Here is a 17,696-nt window from a genome sequence, read left to right on the forward strand (position 1 = left end):
CTAGAGGGCTGCCTCTCCCTCAGGTGGTGGTTTTGAATGACAAATGTTATTCAGAGTCAGAAAGGCGCATGTTCGGAAATTCTCTGCAATTCCTAGGACTTTAAAAAATAATTATACCTTGCTAATCCAATTCCTGTTGGATAATGTCTAGTAATGCCATTCTTTCTAATAAAATATATATATTTTATTGATTTTTGACAGAGAGGAAGGGAGAGGGATAGAGAGCTAGAATCATTGATGAGAGAGAAGCATCTATCAGCTGCCTCCTGCACACCCCCCACTGGGGATGTGCCCGCAACCAAGGTACATGCCCTTGACCGGAATCGAACCCGGGACCCTTCAGTCCGCAGGCCGACGCTCTATCCACTGAGCCACACCGGTCAGGGCTGGTAATGCCATTCTTGATCTCCCTGGGTTTGTAGCTTTCTAATCCCACAGGACAGCAGCTAAGGAGCTATCCTACCCTTCCATTCTCCTCCCTTCCCTCCGAATGCCAGACCCGTGGGCCCGCACGCTGTGTTACCTACTGAATGGGCACAGTGGCCACGGAGGCCCCACATCGCCCACTCCCCATTCATTCCCGTAAACCAGGATGCCCTTCTGTGGTTTGCTCTTCCTCATCTGCATTGTGAGGCCTGGGCCTGAACACGGAAGGTTGGTTCTCCCCCTCCCTTTTCTTGCTGTGAAGGGAGCTGTGAAGTCCTTTGTGCTTCTTATCTGCCAGGATGATAGTGTTTTCTGAGAACGCGCTTGGCTTTGAACACCATTGTGAATCTGCTGCTGTGCAGGGCAGTTTGGCTTCGGGAATGGCCAGCGTTCCTGGGTTTTCCGTTTTAATCGCACTGTTCACAGCGGGTGTTGCGACATAGAACGGCTCGGTTGTCATGTGTACTTGTTAATCTGTGGCTGTTTACTTGAGTTTTAGTAGAAAGAGAATATTTGTCTTTTTGGGGTGTGTGTGATTGCCAGCCATGTGGGCAAAGTTCCTTTAGTTCTTATCTTCATTTTAGCGTCACGATTCGGCAGCATCGAAGAGGTAGTTTAGAACTGTGTTCCTTGGTCTTTTTTTCTTTATTGCACGCCTAGGAAGCCTTTAACACAGTTTGTTCCTAATTGGACTCCCACTCTATACAATTTTAATTTTACAGATATACTGTATATCTACTTCTGTATTTTACATACATACACATGTACGTATCTATATATATAAAAGCCTAAGCAACTGGAACAACCAGAACGACTGGTTGCTATGACACGCACTGACCACCAGGGGGCAGACGCTCAATGCAAGAGCTGCCCCCTGGTGGTCACTGCGCTCCCACAGCCAACCTCCCCTGCCGGCAGGCCCCGGCCGGCAGCCAGCAGCCGGAAGGAAGTCCCAGATTGGCCCTGATCGCTGGCCAGGCCTAGGGACCTTATCCGTGCACGAATTTCGTGCACCGGGCCTCTAGAGTGTGTGTGTGTGTGTGTGTGTGTGTTTTACACGTACAGAATAAGGGTTATTTTTTGTGCTCCCTGCTGCCCCTTTGAGGTGACGCTGCTTGGAGAAGCCTGGTGTACAGCAGTGGGTTCTCAAATGTTTTCTCTTCAGAATCTTTGTCTTCTCTCAGTTTACGTGGGTTACACCTGGCAATGTTTATCATATTGCAAATTAAAGCTGAGAAAAATGACAGAAGTTAAAAAGCGTTTTTATGAAAAATCACCATTCCTTCCCTCCCCCCCAGCCCCCATGGTTAGGTGGGGAAGTGGCATTCTTGTCGACTCTTCAGGGCCTGGCTTCGTAGCCAACAGCCAGTTCTCCCAGGGGCCCCTGTGCCCAGTCTGTTACGATGCTGCAGAGACGCGGTGTCACCCTGTGTGTAGCGGGAGGGGGAGGAGCATGTCAGTCACCTTCTCAGGTAACAGGTGTCCTTTCGCATCACCCGAAAACTGTGTGTAGCTTCTTAAAGGGGTCCATGCAGTGTAGGATCTCAGGCACCATAAAGACTTTTGTTCTGTTGCTTTAAAATCCATTGGTCTGTCTCTCACTTTGAATAGCTCTTTTGTTGGTGAATAATTTTGTACCGTTAGGCAGTGGTCACTTGGAAAATGCTGATTCGCTGACTTGCGCTGATCTTGCAAATGTTGGTGTGGTACCAACCACCCAGATCTCATCAATGTCATCACCAGTCTTAGCCGGAGCTCCCTAACCATTGGGGGTGCTGGTCTCGATGGTTTCCGCTCGGATGTTGTCCTTGGCTTAAGTGCTATTAGCTGTGTTTCTCCCAGTGACAGACTCCCTGTGTTCATTTTTGAGAAGACGTCTGCCATGTACGCACGTCTGAATAACGAGAGTTTGTTGAAATAAAAAGCCTGTTTCAGAAAGAGAAGACTCGGTCAGCGTGCAGCTGGGACAGTGCGCAGTGCTTTCTTCCCACCCGTCCTGTGTGCTCCATGCATGCTCCATGCGTGCCGCCCAGCCCGTCACACAAGTTCCTAACAAGACACGTGTGTTCAGGGTCGAGACTCAGTAAAATGGCCTTGGTGTGAGCGTGTGGCGATGAAGGGTCCCCCAGCTGGTACTCGGGGCCCTGGCAGGGTTTGGCTCCTTGGCCAGGCCCCAGGCGTGTCCCCTGTTGCTTCTGTAACACGTCAGAGTGAAAAGGCAAATAGCTACTGAGTGTTGGTACAAAACAGTGTGACCGGGCCCCATGGCGCACATGTGGACAGCCCCGGGGCAGCGCGGACTTCGGAGCCAGACCACCTGGACTGGGCCCAGGGCCATCGCTTCCGAGCTGCGTACGTGACCCGGAGCCCTGGCCCTGGCACCCAGACCAGGCAAACACACCTCCCTCAGGAGCCAGGCCCCAGGCAGACAATGTGTGTCCGCAGCTTTTGTATCTCGTCACTGTTAGTTACTGTGTAAAATGCGACAGGGCTCTGCCCAGAACCGTGGGAGAGGCGGGGCCTGAAGTAGCGCACATACGTGTGTTCCAGGGCAGCGGGATCGGGTCCTGGGATGACCTGCCTTCGTGGAGTAAGAAAGGTGGCTGTCAAAACCCGAAATTGGATCCTTAGGTTTGAAGGCGCTCCATCAGCTGGCTGCCTTGGTTTGTGGTCCAGTCGAGTGCATTGTGGCTCCTGGTTCTGAATCTGTGTTCGACGCCTCCCCCCCCCCCCCGCCCCCAGCGTCTGTCCTGGCAGATCAGGTCTGAGAACGTCGGGGTGGTAACATGAATGCCTCCCTCGTTGTCCACCAGGTCGAGGGAACTTCCCTGGGAAAACGCAGCCCCTCGTGTTCCCAGATCCCGGAACACAGACGCCTCTTAATGTACCTACACCCTCGGTTCCTGTGGGAGCTTTACACGAAGAGCCCGCTGTCCCCGCTGCCGTGCTGCTCACGGCAAGGGCCCCTGGCTGCGGAGAGAGGGCACGCGGGACCCTCCCATCCGCTCCGGTTGCCGTTGCCTTCGAGGCTCCCCACACAGGGCCTCTGTCCTGGTGGTTTTTAATTCTTAAATGATCTTTAAAAACACTGTCCCTTTAGGCAAGTCGTATCTTCCCTTAACAGGCTTTTAAAAGATCAGAAAAGGTGCCCATCAGAAAAAGAGTCGCCGTTGGCTTTGCCATCCTTGGTGCGTGCTTGGGGATGGTTCATCGATGCCCCTTTACCCGAATTGCAGCATATTGTGTGTGCGTTTCACGTTGTGCCGGTTCCTTTTTCTGATGGTGCCTGGTTACCCCCTGGAAGACCCTCTGGGAGAGTGAGGGGCTGCAGGGCAGTCTCTCACGGGGCCCTTAAGGGGAACGGCCAGGTTGCTTTCCAGAATCATCGCCCCAGTTTCTCATTTCAACAGCATCTGCCCACTTCCCCATGCCCTCGCCAGCACCGATACTAGGCTACACGCTTTTTAAACAGAAGAAATTACGCACGTTAAAACGTGGCCTCGGACCACAGTTTAAACCGTTAGAAATTAACAGTATTACAGAGCAACATTTACTAGTATAATGCATATTATTATTATTACTAGAGGCCCGTTGCACGAAGAGATTCGTGCAATAGGCCTTCCCTTCCCCTGGCTGCCGGCACCGGTTTTCCTCCGGCACCCGGGGCCCAGGCCTTCGCTCCGGCCGGAGCCTTCAGTCTTCGCTCCGCCACTTTGCGCCTACGTATGCAAATTAAACGCCATCTTTGTTGGGTTAATTTGCATACTCTCCTGATTGGCTGGTGGGTGTAGCGGAGGGACAGTCAATTTACATGTTTGTCTATTATTAGGTAAGGTTAGGAGTCCAAACTGAACTAGGCTTAGAGGATTTTCCTTAGCCTCTGAGGGAGACCTTTCTCTGGGGGTTGTTCCTGCTCTCAGCCGGCAGACCTGCTTGTGGAGAGCGGGCTAGAGATGCAGGTTCAGTGTGTGTCCTTTTAACGTGTATGTTTTCTTTCCCTGCATCGTGGGGGCTTAGGGGAGTCTGTGTGGGCTTCTCTGTGTCACATAGAGCACATCTGGGTGGCGTGTGATGGCAGCGTGGGCACGTCTGCTAATCCTCTGTCCGTTCCAGGTGTGCAGCGGAGGAACATGGCGCAAGAAGCGAACCACAGCCAAGTGCCTATGCTGTGTTCCACTGGCTGTGGGTTTTACGGGAACCCGCGCACCAACGGCATGTGCTCCGTGTGCTACAAGGAACATCTCCAGCGACAGAACAGCAGCAACGACAGGATAAGCCCACCCGGTGAGTGACCCGCCCAGCACGGCGGGTTCGGCATCACGGGCCACTGGGTGGCACAGTGCGTGCACCCGCACCCTTTCCCGAAAGCTCTCCCGTCCTGCTCGCCCCACTACGTCCGTGTCAGGGACACGTCCCGTCACACAGCGTGGTGATCAGTGGTAGGGAAGCAGCATGGGAGTGGCCCGCTGAGAAGAACTACCCTCAGCCCCTGTCACAGCCTCGGAGCTGCAGGCTCTGTTGTCCTATTAAAACAGAGGCTGGCTTCCTGTGTGCCCGCTGTCTGGGAGCGGAAGGTCAGGGAGGGGGGCTGCAGGAGGGGCGTGGCTCTTGGATCTTGGAGGACTCCTGAAGGAAAGAGAGGTGGTGGGTAGCCACAGCTGGCCTGAGAGGAAGTCTGAGCCCGCGAGGGAGGAGAGGCGTGGCAGGGAAGGGGCGTGCAGCGCCAGCCACTGAGTCCTCTGTGCCTTCCCGCGTCAGAGGACCATCTTGGGGGTGAGGCGGGCTTCTGGGTCAGCAGCTGTGGGAGGTGGCGGGGGCACGGGGCAGGGACTCCGAGGGTCAGCTTTGCAAAAGTCAGGCGTTCCTAGAACTCCCCCAGGCTAGGCCACGTGCAGGTTAATCCCGGGTGTCTAGTTTCTGTGCTTGATGAACATGCTGGCTGATCGTTAGTTCATTTAAATGTGTGGTTTTTTTAAAATATATTTTATTGATTTTTTACAGAGAGGAAGGGAGAGGGATAGAGTTAGAAACATCAATGAGAGAGAAACATCGATCAGCTGCCTCCTGCACATCTCCTACTGGGGATGTGCCCGCAACCCAGGTACATGCCCTTGACCGGAATCGAACCCGGGACCCTTGAGTCCGCAGGCCAATGCTCTAACCACTGAGCAAAACCGGTTAGAGCTAAATGTTTTTTACGGAATCTTTCTCACCAGCGTTTTGTGTTCAAGCCAAGAGCTAGAACCATTTGTTCAAACTTCTCCAAGTTTTCTTAAGGCGTACAAATGACTGTTTTTTAACCGAAATCATCATCTACGTTTCTGCCTGATGAAGGACAGGGAAAATAATGCGACCTAATGTGCTGAGCAGGGTTTCCATTCTGAGCCTGGGCTCGCCTCCCTGCGAGGTTATCTCATTGCCACCATCTCGCTTCCGCGCTGGGCTTGGGAGCTGTCTGGGAGGCACAGGGCCTGGTGATACTCAGTCCGCAGAGCAGGGGCTCCGTGTGCTAGCACGTGCAGTGTGTATGGTTTCCTTCGAGATTAAACATCCACGGTATTTTCATTGGAAAACCACAGTATTGGAAACACTTTAACTAGAAGCAGTTCACCAGCCTATTATATAGGAAAACCAGGTTCATGTGCTGCATTTTGTGGGAAACCGATCTTGATTTTTTTTTTTTTTTAAATATATTTTATTGATTTTTTACAGAGAGGAAGGGAGAGAGATAGTTAGAAACATCGATCAGCCGCCTCCTGCACATCTCCCACTGGGGATGTGCCCGCAACTCAGGTACATGCCCTTGACCGGAATCGAACCTGGGACCCTTCAGTCCGCAGGCCGACGCTCTATCCACTGAGCCAAACCGGTTCCGGCAAATCTTGATTTTTTTTAGATAAGGTGGTGGGCTGTCCCGTGTGCAGAATCACTAATACGCAATGTGGTACCATTGCAGCCACATCTGTCAGTAGCCTGTCTGACTCTCTACCAGTTCAGTGCACAGATGGCAGTGTCCCGGAAGCACCGTCCACGCTAGACTCGACGTCTTCATCTATGCAGCCAAGGTAGGCGTGGCCTCTGGGCGGGACCGGGGAGCAAGGAAGTAAAGACCCTATTCCGAGTGGGATCAGTCTTGTTAAGGAAAATCATGTCAGGTCACGTCAGGATTAACTGGCCTAAAGTCCTGTCTCATTATTGAGGTGGGGTTGGGGAGGTTGTTTTTCAGATTTCCTATTCAGAAAGCTTTTCTCTTATTCCTCGTATATCTCATCCACCCCTGAAGTCCTTCCAAAGCATACAAAGTTCTTCCAGCTGTAGTCTTTTTCTGCAAGTGGTAGCATTTCATATTAAAAAGTAGTCTTCTCATAGGTCCTCTCTGTTTCATATCATGATGTGGAACTCATATTTATTTGTATTGTAGTGTGTTGTTTTTTTTAAACTTGGACGTCACATCATTTGGAAGCCAGAAAATACAGAGTATTTGTTTTATTTTTATTCTACTGTTAGGAAACAAATCCTAGGTTTCTACCACATCGTTTCTTTTTTCACTTCAAGACAGAGATGTCCCACTCCATTTTGCCAGGATACCGTTTAAACTTTGTATTAGGGTTGCCTGGGCGTGTCTGTATCACACCAGTTTTCATTCAGTGAATTCACACACAGAGAACGCACCTGTTGCCTTATTTCCAAAACTATAAACTGGGGGTCCCAATGAGCCTCTAGTTTCAGAGTTCTGTGATTCAGTGATCAAAGGCATTTCTGTGTGAATTCTTGTCTTAACGATGTAGTTAGAGATGCTGAACTCTTCTTATTATGTCCCTTTAGTTACTGTTCATGCGTAGAGATGCCATTTTAAAACCTAAAATGTGTTTGCTTTTCTAGTCCTGTATCAAATCAGCCACTTTTATCAGAATCTGTAACATCTTCCCAAGGGGATAGCACACCTGCGGACAAAGCAGCACCTGAGACAGAAGACCTGCAAGGTTTGCATACGAGCCAGCGTCTCCTTTGTCATTTATGTCACATGTGACTGATGGGCCAGGCCCTGTCCTGCGTGCACATGGTTCCTAAATTAGTTGCCTCAAATATTCTCACATTCATTTTCCTTCTGAGCAGAGTGTTTTATCTTCTCAAGTGTTTAACTGATGGAGATGCACCATAGACTTAGCAACGTCACATTTTGTTTCATTTGACAGATACATGGAACTGAATGCGTGGTCGTGTTATATGATTATCTGTAATTGTTTCAGTGAGTTTAGCCTAAGTGCTGTTTCCTCTCCAAGCAAACGGGCTGCTGGGTTGAGAGGAACCTCCTATTTTTGACTCCAATTTCCTAAGAGACTCTTGAACTGGCCTGGCAGTCACCTCTCCCCACCCGTGACTCACAGCGCACAGGCCCATGTGTTGCTGGCATTTTCAGGTGACGTCTCTTGTCCTGGCCCCTCCTCTCTGTGTCCCGGTCATGGGTCCCAAGGACCTAGGAAGACGTGGAGGCGTGTAGAAAGGCTCTTAGCCACGGAGATCGTAGAGGAGGCATTTGTTCAGTGGCCTGTGTTTCCTGAGTTAATTCCCCTGGTGTGTGAAGTGAAGACAGGCCAGGGATGCACGGTGCGTCCTGTTGCCCATGGGACGCTTTCAAGGGGAAGACGCCCCGGCCAGGGAAAGCGTCCGTTGTACATGGTGTTTGCATGGTGATGTCAGGCACATCCGTCTCTCTCTGCCTCCGTTTGCTCAAGTTTAAATCCGTTAAGACAGCGAATCCCCCTGCTCTGACTTCTTGCCCAACAAATGATTGGCAACCTGCCTATTTGCCAGTTTTCTATAGCAAGAAAATGTGCTGTCTGGCCAACATAACTATTCTAGTCCTTATAAACTCATCTACACTAATAAAAGAGAAAGATGCAAATCGACCGTACCTTCATGATCCCCACCAGCCAATCAGGAGTGAGTATGCAAATTAACCCAACAAAGATGGGTTAATTTGCATACACAGGTGCCGAGCGGCTGGATGCCCCAGCCGCTCCAGGCCTCTAGGCAGCATGGGCGTGGGAAGCCGGAAAGGCGGCTCTGGGCCAGAGGGAAGGCCCATTCTTGCACGAATCTTAATGCATCAGGCCTCTAGTAAATATAAGTGTATAGTTTTATGTTTTAGTTGAATAGAAATGTTGAAGAAAGGGTAGAGATGAGGGGTATTTTAAAAGTAGCAATGGGAAAATTCCCAAAACGTAGTTATCCCCTGGACGTGTGAGGTAAGACGGGGGTGCCGATGCGGTGAGGTCTGTGGTGTGGCATGTGCCTTGCCTTAGGCTGGGAGGCGGAAAGCAGCCTGGTTCGACAGGTTTCACATAGAGCAAGTGGAAAGGAATCGAATTTCAATATGAAAAGCTCATTTGGAGGTGACAGGGAGAGAATTTTGCAGCTTCCCAGCAGCAGAACGAAGGCCTGTCCTGAGGTGGTGAGCTCCCCGTCACGGGAGCATTCTAGGACAGCGGTCGTTGCCAGGCTCAGAGGGCAGAGCGAGGTGGGGTCTCGGACTCTTTCCAGCTCTGAGGGTTCCCGCCTCCATACAGAGTGGAATCGTTGAGTCAGTGGTTCAGACAGTCAGAGAGGAACAGTCCCTTCGAACTAATTTAGGAAAGCTGTGTGTATTCAAAATCACATTTATCCTGATTGTAAAGAGTGGGTGAGAAGAGCCAGAATAGTCTAGAAAAAGTAGAGCCAAGTTGGCGGAGGACTAAACGACACACGACCGTAATCAAGACTCATGGTGCAGGCAGGAGGGTAGTCAGACAGAAACTGGAAGCATGGCAGGGGCCTGACTCAGAATTATCACAGTGTGGGACAGCCCAGTGGCCCTCAGCAGGTGAGTGGACAAACACATGCACAGGGTGTTACTCAGCCACCAAAAGGGATGACGTGCTGGTCCTGCTACCACGGGGGCGAACTTTGAAACCTGCCAAATGCAAGGACCGTGGCAGGAGGCGCCTGCCGTGTGGGTCCAGGTGCGTGGACGGCAGGTGCATGAAGAGGAGAAGAAATGGCGAGCAGAAGCGGACAGGGCGGGAAGGCTGACATCGGGGGCGGGCAGTGAGAACACAGGTTCTGAGGGGCTGTGTCAGGCAGGTGTACAGGGCGGGAAGGCTGACATCGGGGGCGGGCAGTGAGAACACAGGTTCTGAGGGGCTGTGTCAGGCAGGTGTACAGGGCGGGAAGGCGGACATCGGGGGGCGGGCAGTGAGAACACAGGTTCTGAGGGGCTGTGTCAGGCAGGTGTACAGGGCGGGAAGGCTGACACTGGGGAACGGGCAGTGAGAACACAGGTTCTGAGGGGCTGTGTCAGGCAGGTGTATGTTGGAACTAGAGCTGGAAAGATGATTTGGAACCAGATTGTGGAAAAACCTAAAGCTGCTTGGTTCTCACCCGGGGTCAGGGAAGAGAGCTGTTTGTTTAAGAAACACAAAGCTGGCCCGGCCGGGTGGCTCAGTGGTTGAGCATCGACCTATGAACCAGGAGGTCACCGTTCCATTCCCGGTCAGGGCACAGGCCTGGGTTGCAGGCCCGTTCCCAGTAGGGGGCGTGCAGGAGGCAGCCAATCCATGATTCTCTCTGCTTGATATTTCTCTCTCTCTCTCCCTCTTCCTTCCCCTCTGATATCAGAAAAAATACATTTCTAAAAAGATAAAGAAGAAACAAAGTTGTATTGTAAAGAGATTCATTCAACAGTTTTTGCCCCCAGGCAGCTGCTGGTGGAAACTGGTCTCGTTGGTAGAGCTGCTCTGTCCCAGACGGTGGCCGCCAGCTCGAGTGGCTCTCGGGCACTGGAAACGGGCTGGTCTGAAAGGAGCTACACGCCCTGACCAGTTTGACTCAGTGGATAGAGCGTCAGCCTGCGGACTGAAGGGTCCCAGGTTCGATTCTGGTCAAGGGCATGTACCTTGGTTGTGGGCACATCCCCAGTAGGGGGCGTGCAGGAGGCAGCTGATCAATGTTTCTCTCTCATCGATGTTTCTAACTCTCTATCCCTCTCACTTCCTCTCTGTAAAAAAATCAATAAAATATATTTTTTAAAAAAATAAAATAAAAGGAGCTACATATTTAGTATTTAATGTATTTGCGAATTACACTGTGAGCTTCATGTATGCTCTGGGTTTGAAGACTTGGCACCCAAAAAATATGAACTATTATTTCATTAATATGGTTCGTATTGATTACATTTTTGAATGATACTGTATATTGATTTATCCATCTTGTTTTTTAATGTGGCTGCTAGAAAACAGAAAATTAAATAGAAGACGCCCATGTTTCTTCTGGACCCTGATACCAGACAGGCCTATTTTTTTATATATATACATATATTTTATTGATTTTTTACAGAGTAGAAGGGAGACTGATAGAGAGTTAGAAACATCAATGAGGGAGAAACATCGATCAGCTGCCTCCTGCACACCCCCCACTGGGGATGTGCCCGCAACCAAGGTACATGCCCTTGACCGGAATCGAACCTGGGACCCCTCAGTCCGCAGGCCGATGCTCTATCCACTGAGCCACACTGGTCAGGGCAGGCCTATTTTCTCTTGAATGTTTGCAGTGTTCTCCTTTGGTGAGGAGTTTTTGCGCTGGGAGGCACGTAGTGGTCATTTGGCCCAGCCCCTCCTTCTGCATGTCGGGACCGGCGGGCGGTCCAGAGCGGGAAGTGGGCTCCATGGCCATGGCGATGGTAACGTGTGCGCTTGCTCAGTAGGCGTGTCGAGCGGCTGCTCCGTGTCCCCGGGGTGGGGTGTGCATCCGAGCAGGAGAGGCTTGTCATGGCTCTGGGAGGAGGGATACACGTCCTGTGACATGGACCCTGGATCCATGTGATGTTCAGTTTCAGTCCTCACCTGCGGGTGCATATGCCCAGAGGCAGTGCTGACAGCTGTATGTCCTCATGGCTGCATTCGTGTCCTTTCCTTCCTTCCTTCCCTCCTTCCGTCCCTCCTTCCTTCCTTCTGTCCCTCCTTCCGTCCTTCCTCCCATCCCTCCTTCCGTACTTCCTCCCATCCCTCCTTCCGTCCTTCCTCCCATCCCTCCTTCCGTCCTTCCACAGGACCCAGAGCAGAGGGCCTGTTCCTCCTGACTGTGATTCTCCCTGTGGGTGGTTAAGTCCTCTCACCTGCCTGCTGCTTTGGGAAGTATAGTAACAGTCGTGGCCCTAGACTCGTCGAGGTGGGATTCCCACTGAGAATGGCATGAGCGAGTGCGGCGCAGGCTGGACCAGCGTGGCGCCTGGCAGAGGCCCCCAAAGACCTCTGGGCCCCGAGGCTGCCGCGCTGCAGTCACCGCTGTCAATGAGTAACACGCAGGCGGCTCCTCCCAGAACACGGAGCCCTGCTGTGCGAGGACACTGCCCTCACTGGCTTCGGTTCAGTGAGGTGATGGTCCTTTGGCCTTGAGTCCTCTGCTTGGCCCTTGGAAAGGATTGCTTGTTCCTTTTACGTAAGAGAACCAGGCTGGCTCTGGTCTTAAGTCTCACGTAGGAACAGAGGGGGCGGGTCTGGGAGTCATAGACTCTCACAGGGACTCTGTCATCTCCCACGAAGCCACTTGGGGGGTGTTTGCGTTCAGGCCGCCAGCCCCCAGGGTCAGAGGAGCCGCGGTCCTGGGTCCTGCAGATAAGATATTCTAGCTTCGAGATTTCAGAGGCAAGAAATAGAATAGATTCTTTTCAGGTTGCAAGTCACACCTTTTCTGAGCCCAGCTGTATCGGGAACAGTTCTAGGCCGCCCCGCCCCCGTGGAGCTTACATGCAGGGACAGTCCGTTATCTATATAATAAAAGCCTAAGCGACCGTTACAGTGGAATGACCAGCAGCGGGCAGACGCTCAGTGCAGGAGCTGCCCCCTGGTGGTCAGTGCGCTCAGCCAGAAGCTGGGCTTAAGGCTGGCAAGTGCAGCGGCGATTGTGGGAGCCTCTCCTGTCTCCACGGCAGCGGTAAGGAGCGAGGGGTTCCGGACTGCGACAGGAGGAGCAGCGAGCAGGTGGGTGGACATCCCCCGAGGGGTCCCGGACTGTGAGAGGGTGCAGGCTGGGCTGAGAGACACCCCCCCCCCCCCCCCCCAGTGCACGAATTTCGTGCACCGGGCCTCTAGTTGAAAATAAAGGGTCTTCCATGTCCATGTGCTTTTCACAAATAAACTGTGTATTAGCACTCCCTCCCATCAGCTTCTGATGCCGAGGTGCTGTGCTCACACTTAGCTGGCGCCTGTTTACCTGTTCGTCGGTGGTGTTTTCCCTTCATCACATTTGGTTACGATAGCATGTGAGCTAAGCTGGGTTAGAGTTATAGCATCCAGTGTTTGAGCAGCTCCTACGTGTAGTTCTGCGGCAGGTGCTGGAGATTCGAGCGGAATAAGACACGTGTTACCCCTCCGTGGGCTTACAGTGTAGACGGGGAAACGGGGGCCATGAAGACAGTGGGGGCGTCATCAGGAATGGGTCCAGCAGACGTTGATCGACGCCTGCCGTGCGGTAGGCGGCCCTGGTGGAGGGGCGAACACTGGGTCCGGCCTGACAGTATGTCAGATGCCGCTGACCATGTGGGCTGCGTGTCTCGTTTCCGGTCCCGCCCGCGGCACGCGGTTAGATTTGTCACGGCAGATGGCGGGCGACTGAAGCGTGGGTGGCAGAGGGTTCGTGGCCCCGTGTGGGGTCATCCGAGGGGGAGCTGCAGAGAACGGGGTCGGGGCGTCCCGGGGGACGGTGCCGAACTCAACAAGACTGTGGCCCTGGCCGGGAGCTCGGTTAGAGCATCATCCAGATGTGCCTTTAAAAGAAGGCGACGTTGACCTCGATGGCATAAGGGAGAGACGGGAGTGGGCGGAGAGGCTGAGCAGTGGATTCTGAAGGAGGGGACTCGCGGTGACACAGCGGGGAGGTTGAGAACTCGGTCCGGGCAGGGCAGTGCTGCGGAGCCCGGGGTCACGTCTGCTGGTCGTGCCACAGACGCGCCTGGTGACGCCTCGGAGGCCGAGTGGGTGGTGGCAGGTGACAGGGTCACAGGAGGTCCAGGGCAGTCATCTGACGCGGGTCCTGGTTCAGCTGGCCTTGGTGTCACCACGTAAATGCATCCATGTGTGACCTTAACCATCAAACGTAATCACTTTATCTCATTGTGAGCATCTTAAAGGTTTTATGCGAGACGTTCGAACATTGTAAACACCCTTCGCGTCCACTGTCTTGGTTTTAGCTCCCTCCCAGGCCCCTAGGGACCTACGTAGTTCTGACCCAGCCACGTGCACAAGTTTGCCTAAGGCCATTTTCTCTATACTCCCTCAGGGTGACAGGTAGTGTGTGTGCGTGTGTGCGCGCGTGTGCACACGTATGTGTACGTACGCACGCATACCTTGTATTGGTCAAATACATAATTATCACAAAATAATAGAAATTACAACACCTTCTGGAGTCACTGTGAACATGTGTGTACATATATTACATATAAAACTACATACGTTTAACAGCGAGGGTGGGGTTACATAAACCGCTTTGTAATTTAATGTCACAAAATCCCTCATTTATCCTCTGGGTGACAGACCAGCCGGGGTGGGCGGGGGGGCGGGGACAGTGACCACCCAGACCCCCTTCCTGAGTAACGCATCTCCCCCCGCCCCTGTTTTTGTCAGCTTCAGTATCAGATACGGCCCAGCAGCCGACCGAAGAGCAGAACAAATCTCTCGAAAAACCAAAACAGAAAAAGAATCGCTGTTTCATGTGCAGGAAGAAAGTGGGACTTACCGGTAAGGATTCCGAGCAAACGCTTCGAACGTAAGCTTGCGTGTTGAGTGACGCCTGCTCCCTGCTCCTGGCCTCAGCGAGGTCGGGTCTGTCCCTGGGAGAGGTGACATTGGGCATGCTCAGCTTCTGCGCTTCCGTAAAGAAATAAAAGCAGATTAATTCCGTACCTAAAGGCGGAGTGAATAGTTTTCTCTCAAGCGATTGTTGCAGCTGAGTTTGAGGGTGTGAGACAGGTTAGGTCCGTGAGCCCGGCTGTGGCAGGGCCGCTGTGGCCCCTGCCTTCGGGGCCAGCAATGGAGAGGCCGTGTCAGAGCCGGGCGAGCTGTGAGGGACTTCGGATACAGGGCTGATCGTAGGTTGCTGTGAGGGCTCCGTGAGTTCACACATGTTGACACATGTGAGGCGATCCGCCCCGGGCTGCCACGCAACACGGGATCAATCCGTGTGGACCACTGTAGCAGGGCTGTCAGGAGGCGCTGTTGTGAGGAGGGAGAAAAAGTGTTCCAGATGCCACTTGGGTATTTAGCAAGGGAAGGGCATGAAGTGCCATCACGTAGATTGGTTTGGGAGTTCAGGGACGGGAGTGACTGACTTATTATGTAAAAGAAGAGGCGCCCTGGCCAGTGTGGCTCAGTGGATAGAGCGTCAGCCTGCAGACTGAAGAGTCGCAGGTTCGATTCCTGGTTAAGGGCACATGTCTGGGTTTCGGACTTGGTCCCCTGTAGGGGACTTGCAGGAGGCAGCTGATCCATGATTCTCTCTCATCATCGATGTTTTTCTCTCCTTCTCCCTTCCTCTCTGAAATCAATAAAAAAGTATTTAAAAAAAAAGAAGAGGAGGAGGAGGAGAGGCCCGTGGAGGAAAGTGTGATGAAGGCAGATGAGGGAGCTGGGACTTGAGAGATGAGCAGGGCTTCCCTGATGGAAACGGGCGTTTCAGCCAGAAAGAGTCACCTGAGGGAACAGGGCGGCTCCGGGCCCAGGAAGGGGACGGTTGCCGCGGGCAGAGCACGTGAGGGTCGGGCAGAGCAGAGGGGAGGCCAGCGCTGTGCACGGGGGTGCATTGGGGGAGCAGCTGCAGCTGCACCAGTGACATCCATTGTCTGCCCTGTGCCCGGCGTTGTGCTGACTTCAGTACGAGCTGAGAGGAGCGGAGGTCGGGTTTTGAACAAAACGGTGCGTGAGGAAGGTGTCCCTGCTGAGGAGCAGGTGGGAGGAAAGCGGAACGAGATGTTAGTCTCACATCCACCATGTTTAAGACCGGCCCGTCCGAGCACGCGCAGAGAAGACACGCGGAAATACACAGTATTCAGTGTCAGACAGAGGCTTCTAACTCCCAGAAACTCTGCAACTCTGACAGGAGGCCCAGTCCGTCCGCCTGGGGTCGCTGCTGGCTTCCTTTTCATTCCTGCTTCTGAAAAAGCTACAGAATATAGTTTTATTTTTTTTAAGGGGAGAATGATGATTTTTATTTTTTTAAATATATTTTATTGATTTTTTACAGAGAGGAAGGGAGAGGGATAGAGAGCCAGAAACATCAATGAGAGAGAAACATCGATCAGCTGCCTCCTGCACACCCCCTACTGGGGATATGCCCGCAACCAAGGTACATGCCCTCGACCAGAATCGAACCTGGGACCCTTGAGTCCGCAGGCCGACGCTCAATCCACTGACCCAAACTGGTCAGGGCTTATTTTTATTTTTTTAAATATATTTTTTGATTTTTTACAGAGAGGAAGGGAGAGGGATAGAGAGTTAGAAACATCGATGAGAGAGAAACATCGATCAGCTGCCTCCTGCACGCCCCCCACTGGGGATGTTCCCGCAACCAAGGTCCATGCCCTTGACTGGAATCGAACCTGGGACCCTTCAGTCCCCAGGCCGACGCTCTATCCACTGAGCCACACCGGCTAGGGCCAGAATATAGTTTTAACGTTTAAAAAATGTAGCAAAGGAATTGTCAGTGTTGAAAATCCTGTGTTCCATTCCCAGAAATTCTCTCACACCATCCAATCTTCATTAGGGGAGTGGGGCCAGTTTTGTGTACAAACCTTCCCCTCTCCTTCCATCTCTCTCTTGGCTTCAACGCTGGGCATTTTCCTGAACGAAGTAGCTTGCTATGTGTCAAGTAGCACAGTCCTCATTTGAGCCTTTACAATAACTTATTATTCCAAAATTACAGTGGCAGTTGAGGCTCAGAGCGGCTAAGGAATTGGCCTGCGCTAGCAGTGAGTTCACGCTCGGGCACCCTAACTACACCCCCTGGTCTTAGTCGCTCAGCCAAAGTTCAGCTCCCTTTCCATCGGGGGGCGGGGGTGGGGGTTAGCTAAGGACAGCTGTGTGGACGCTGTTACTTGTTAACAGCTGTGCCAGCGGTCGTTGGTCTTTCTTAGTTAAAATGTAAGCCTCCCCGCTGACCGTGTGCCTGTCGTCACATTGTAGAGTGTAGATGCGAGAAATGTTCCCCATCTTCCACTTAGCAACCCGCTTTGACAGGAGGTAGTAGTGGCCCTGTCGTAGGTGAGGGAGCGGAGCCCAGAGCCGTGCTCTGGTTCAGACCTGAAGCGATCAGCTAGTGAACGCGGAGAATGTTCTTGGCTGTGAATGATGCTCTAGCTGTCGCCCCGAACGCGCGGTCTGTGCTGAACTTGACATATGTGCTCCCGATCCCACCTGCCCCCGACTCAGATGTGTGTGTTCACCCCCTTCCAGGGTTTGAATGCCGGTGTGGAAATGTTTACTGTGGGGTACACCGCTACTCCGATGTACACAATTGCTCTTACAATTACAAAGCCGACGCTGCTGAGAAAATCCGAAAAGAAAATCCGGTGGTGGTCGGCGAAAAGATCCAGAAGATTTGAGCTCCTGCTGGAATACAAAATCCTTTGACCATCTGCAAACTAAACATTGACTTGAGGTGTTTTTCCTGGTCAGTGGGCGGGTAGAGCAGTGTCCCTTGCATAGGCCTTTGAATCATGCATGTCACCAGAAGAATAGATTTTTGTTTTTGTTTTGAAAATGACTCTTGAACATTTATTTCCATTGCAGTTTCTGTGGCTGAGAAGACTTAAGTAAACTTTACAAGTATTATCCTTTTAAGATCCTTTTCATTTTAGTTGAGCGCAGAGGGCTTTTATAACAAATGTGGAGAAATTTTGGCGGGCTGTGATTTCTTTACCCCCTCCCCCCCCCCAGTATTAAACATGCATGCGTTAACCTTGCGGTTGATTTTCTCATTGTGTCTGTACATAGAGCTTTTCTCTACAGCACGTCTCCTCTTTTGATAATGCCCTCGGGGGCACCGCTAGTTCTCGGGAACTGAATGTATCTCAATCATTACGGCTGCTTCTGTTTTCTTCCTTAACAAAGGTTCTGTATACGTTAGCATAGAGTTTCTTTGCACCCACTATTTATGTCTGAATCATTTGTCACAGGAGGGAGTGTGCTGGGGAGATCCTAAAGTTTGTATGTTTTAAATTTTTTTTTTTTTTTTTTTTTTGA

General features: G+C 52.0%; 1 protein-coding gene across 2 annotated transcripts in view; it reads left to right on the forward strand.

The window, feature by feature from the left end:
* ZFAND6 (zinc finger AN1-type containing 6) overlaps positions 1 to 17,649 on the forward strand; it is a 26,793-nt gene extending 9,144 nt beyond the window's left edge. Inside the window, exons 2-6 of one of the 2 annotated variants that reach the window (XM_014450282.2) lie at positions 4,540 to 4,710; positions 6,323 to 6,491; positions 7,309 to 7,409; positions 14,085 to 14,198; positions 16,908 to 17,649. In XM_014450282.2, the coding sequence (XP_014305768.1) occupies positions 4,557 to 4,710; positions 6,323 to 6,491; positions 7,309 to 7,409; positions 14,085 to 14,198; positions 16,908 to 17,056 (687 nt within the window). In that variant the 5' untranslated portion in view covers positions 4,540 to 4,556 and the 3' untranslated portion in view covers positions 17,057 to 17,649. The remainder of the gene's footprint in view (positions 1 to 4,539; positions 4,711 to 6,322; positions 6,492 to 7,308; positions 7,410 to 14,084; positions 14,199 to 16,907) is intronic. The other variant, XM_006108225.3, reaches the window with a different exon arrangement.
* The last annotated feature ends 47 nt before the right edge of the window (positions 17,650 to 17,696 follow it).

The sequence above is a fragment of the Myotis lucifugus genome, unplaced genomic scaffold (genome assembly GCF_000147115.1).
Source record: "Myotis lucifugus unplaced genomic scaffold, Myoluc2.0 scaffold_1931, whole genome shotgun sequence".
NCBI lineage: Eukaryota > Metazoa > Chordata > Mammalia > Chiroptera > Vespertilionidae > Myotis > Myotis lucifugus.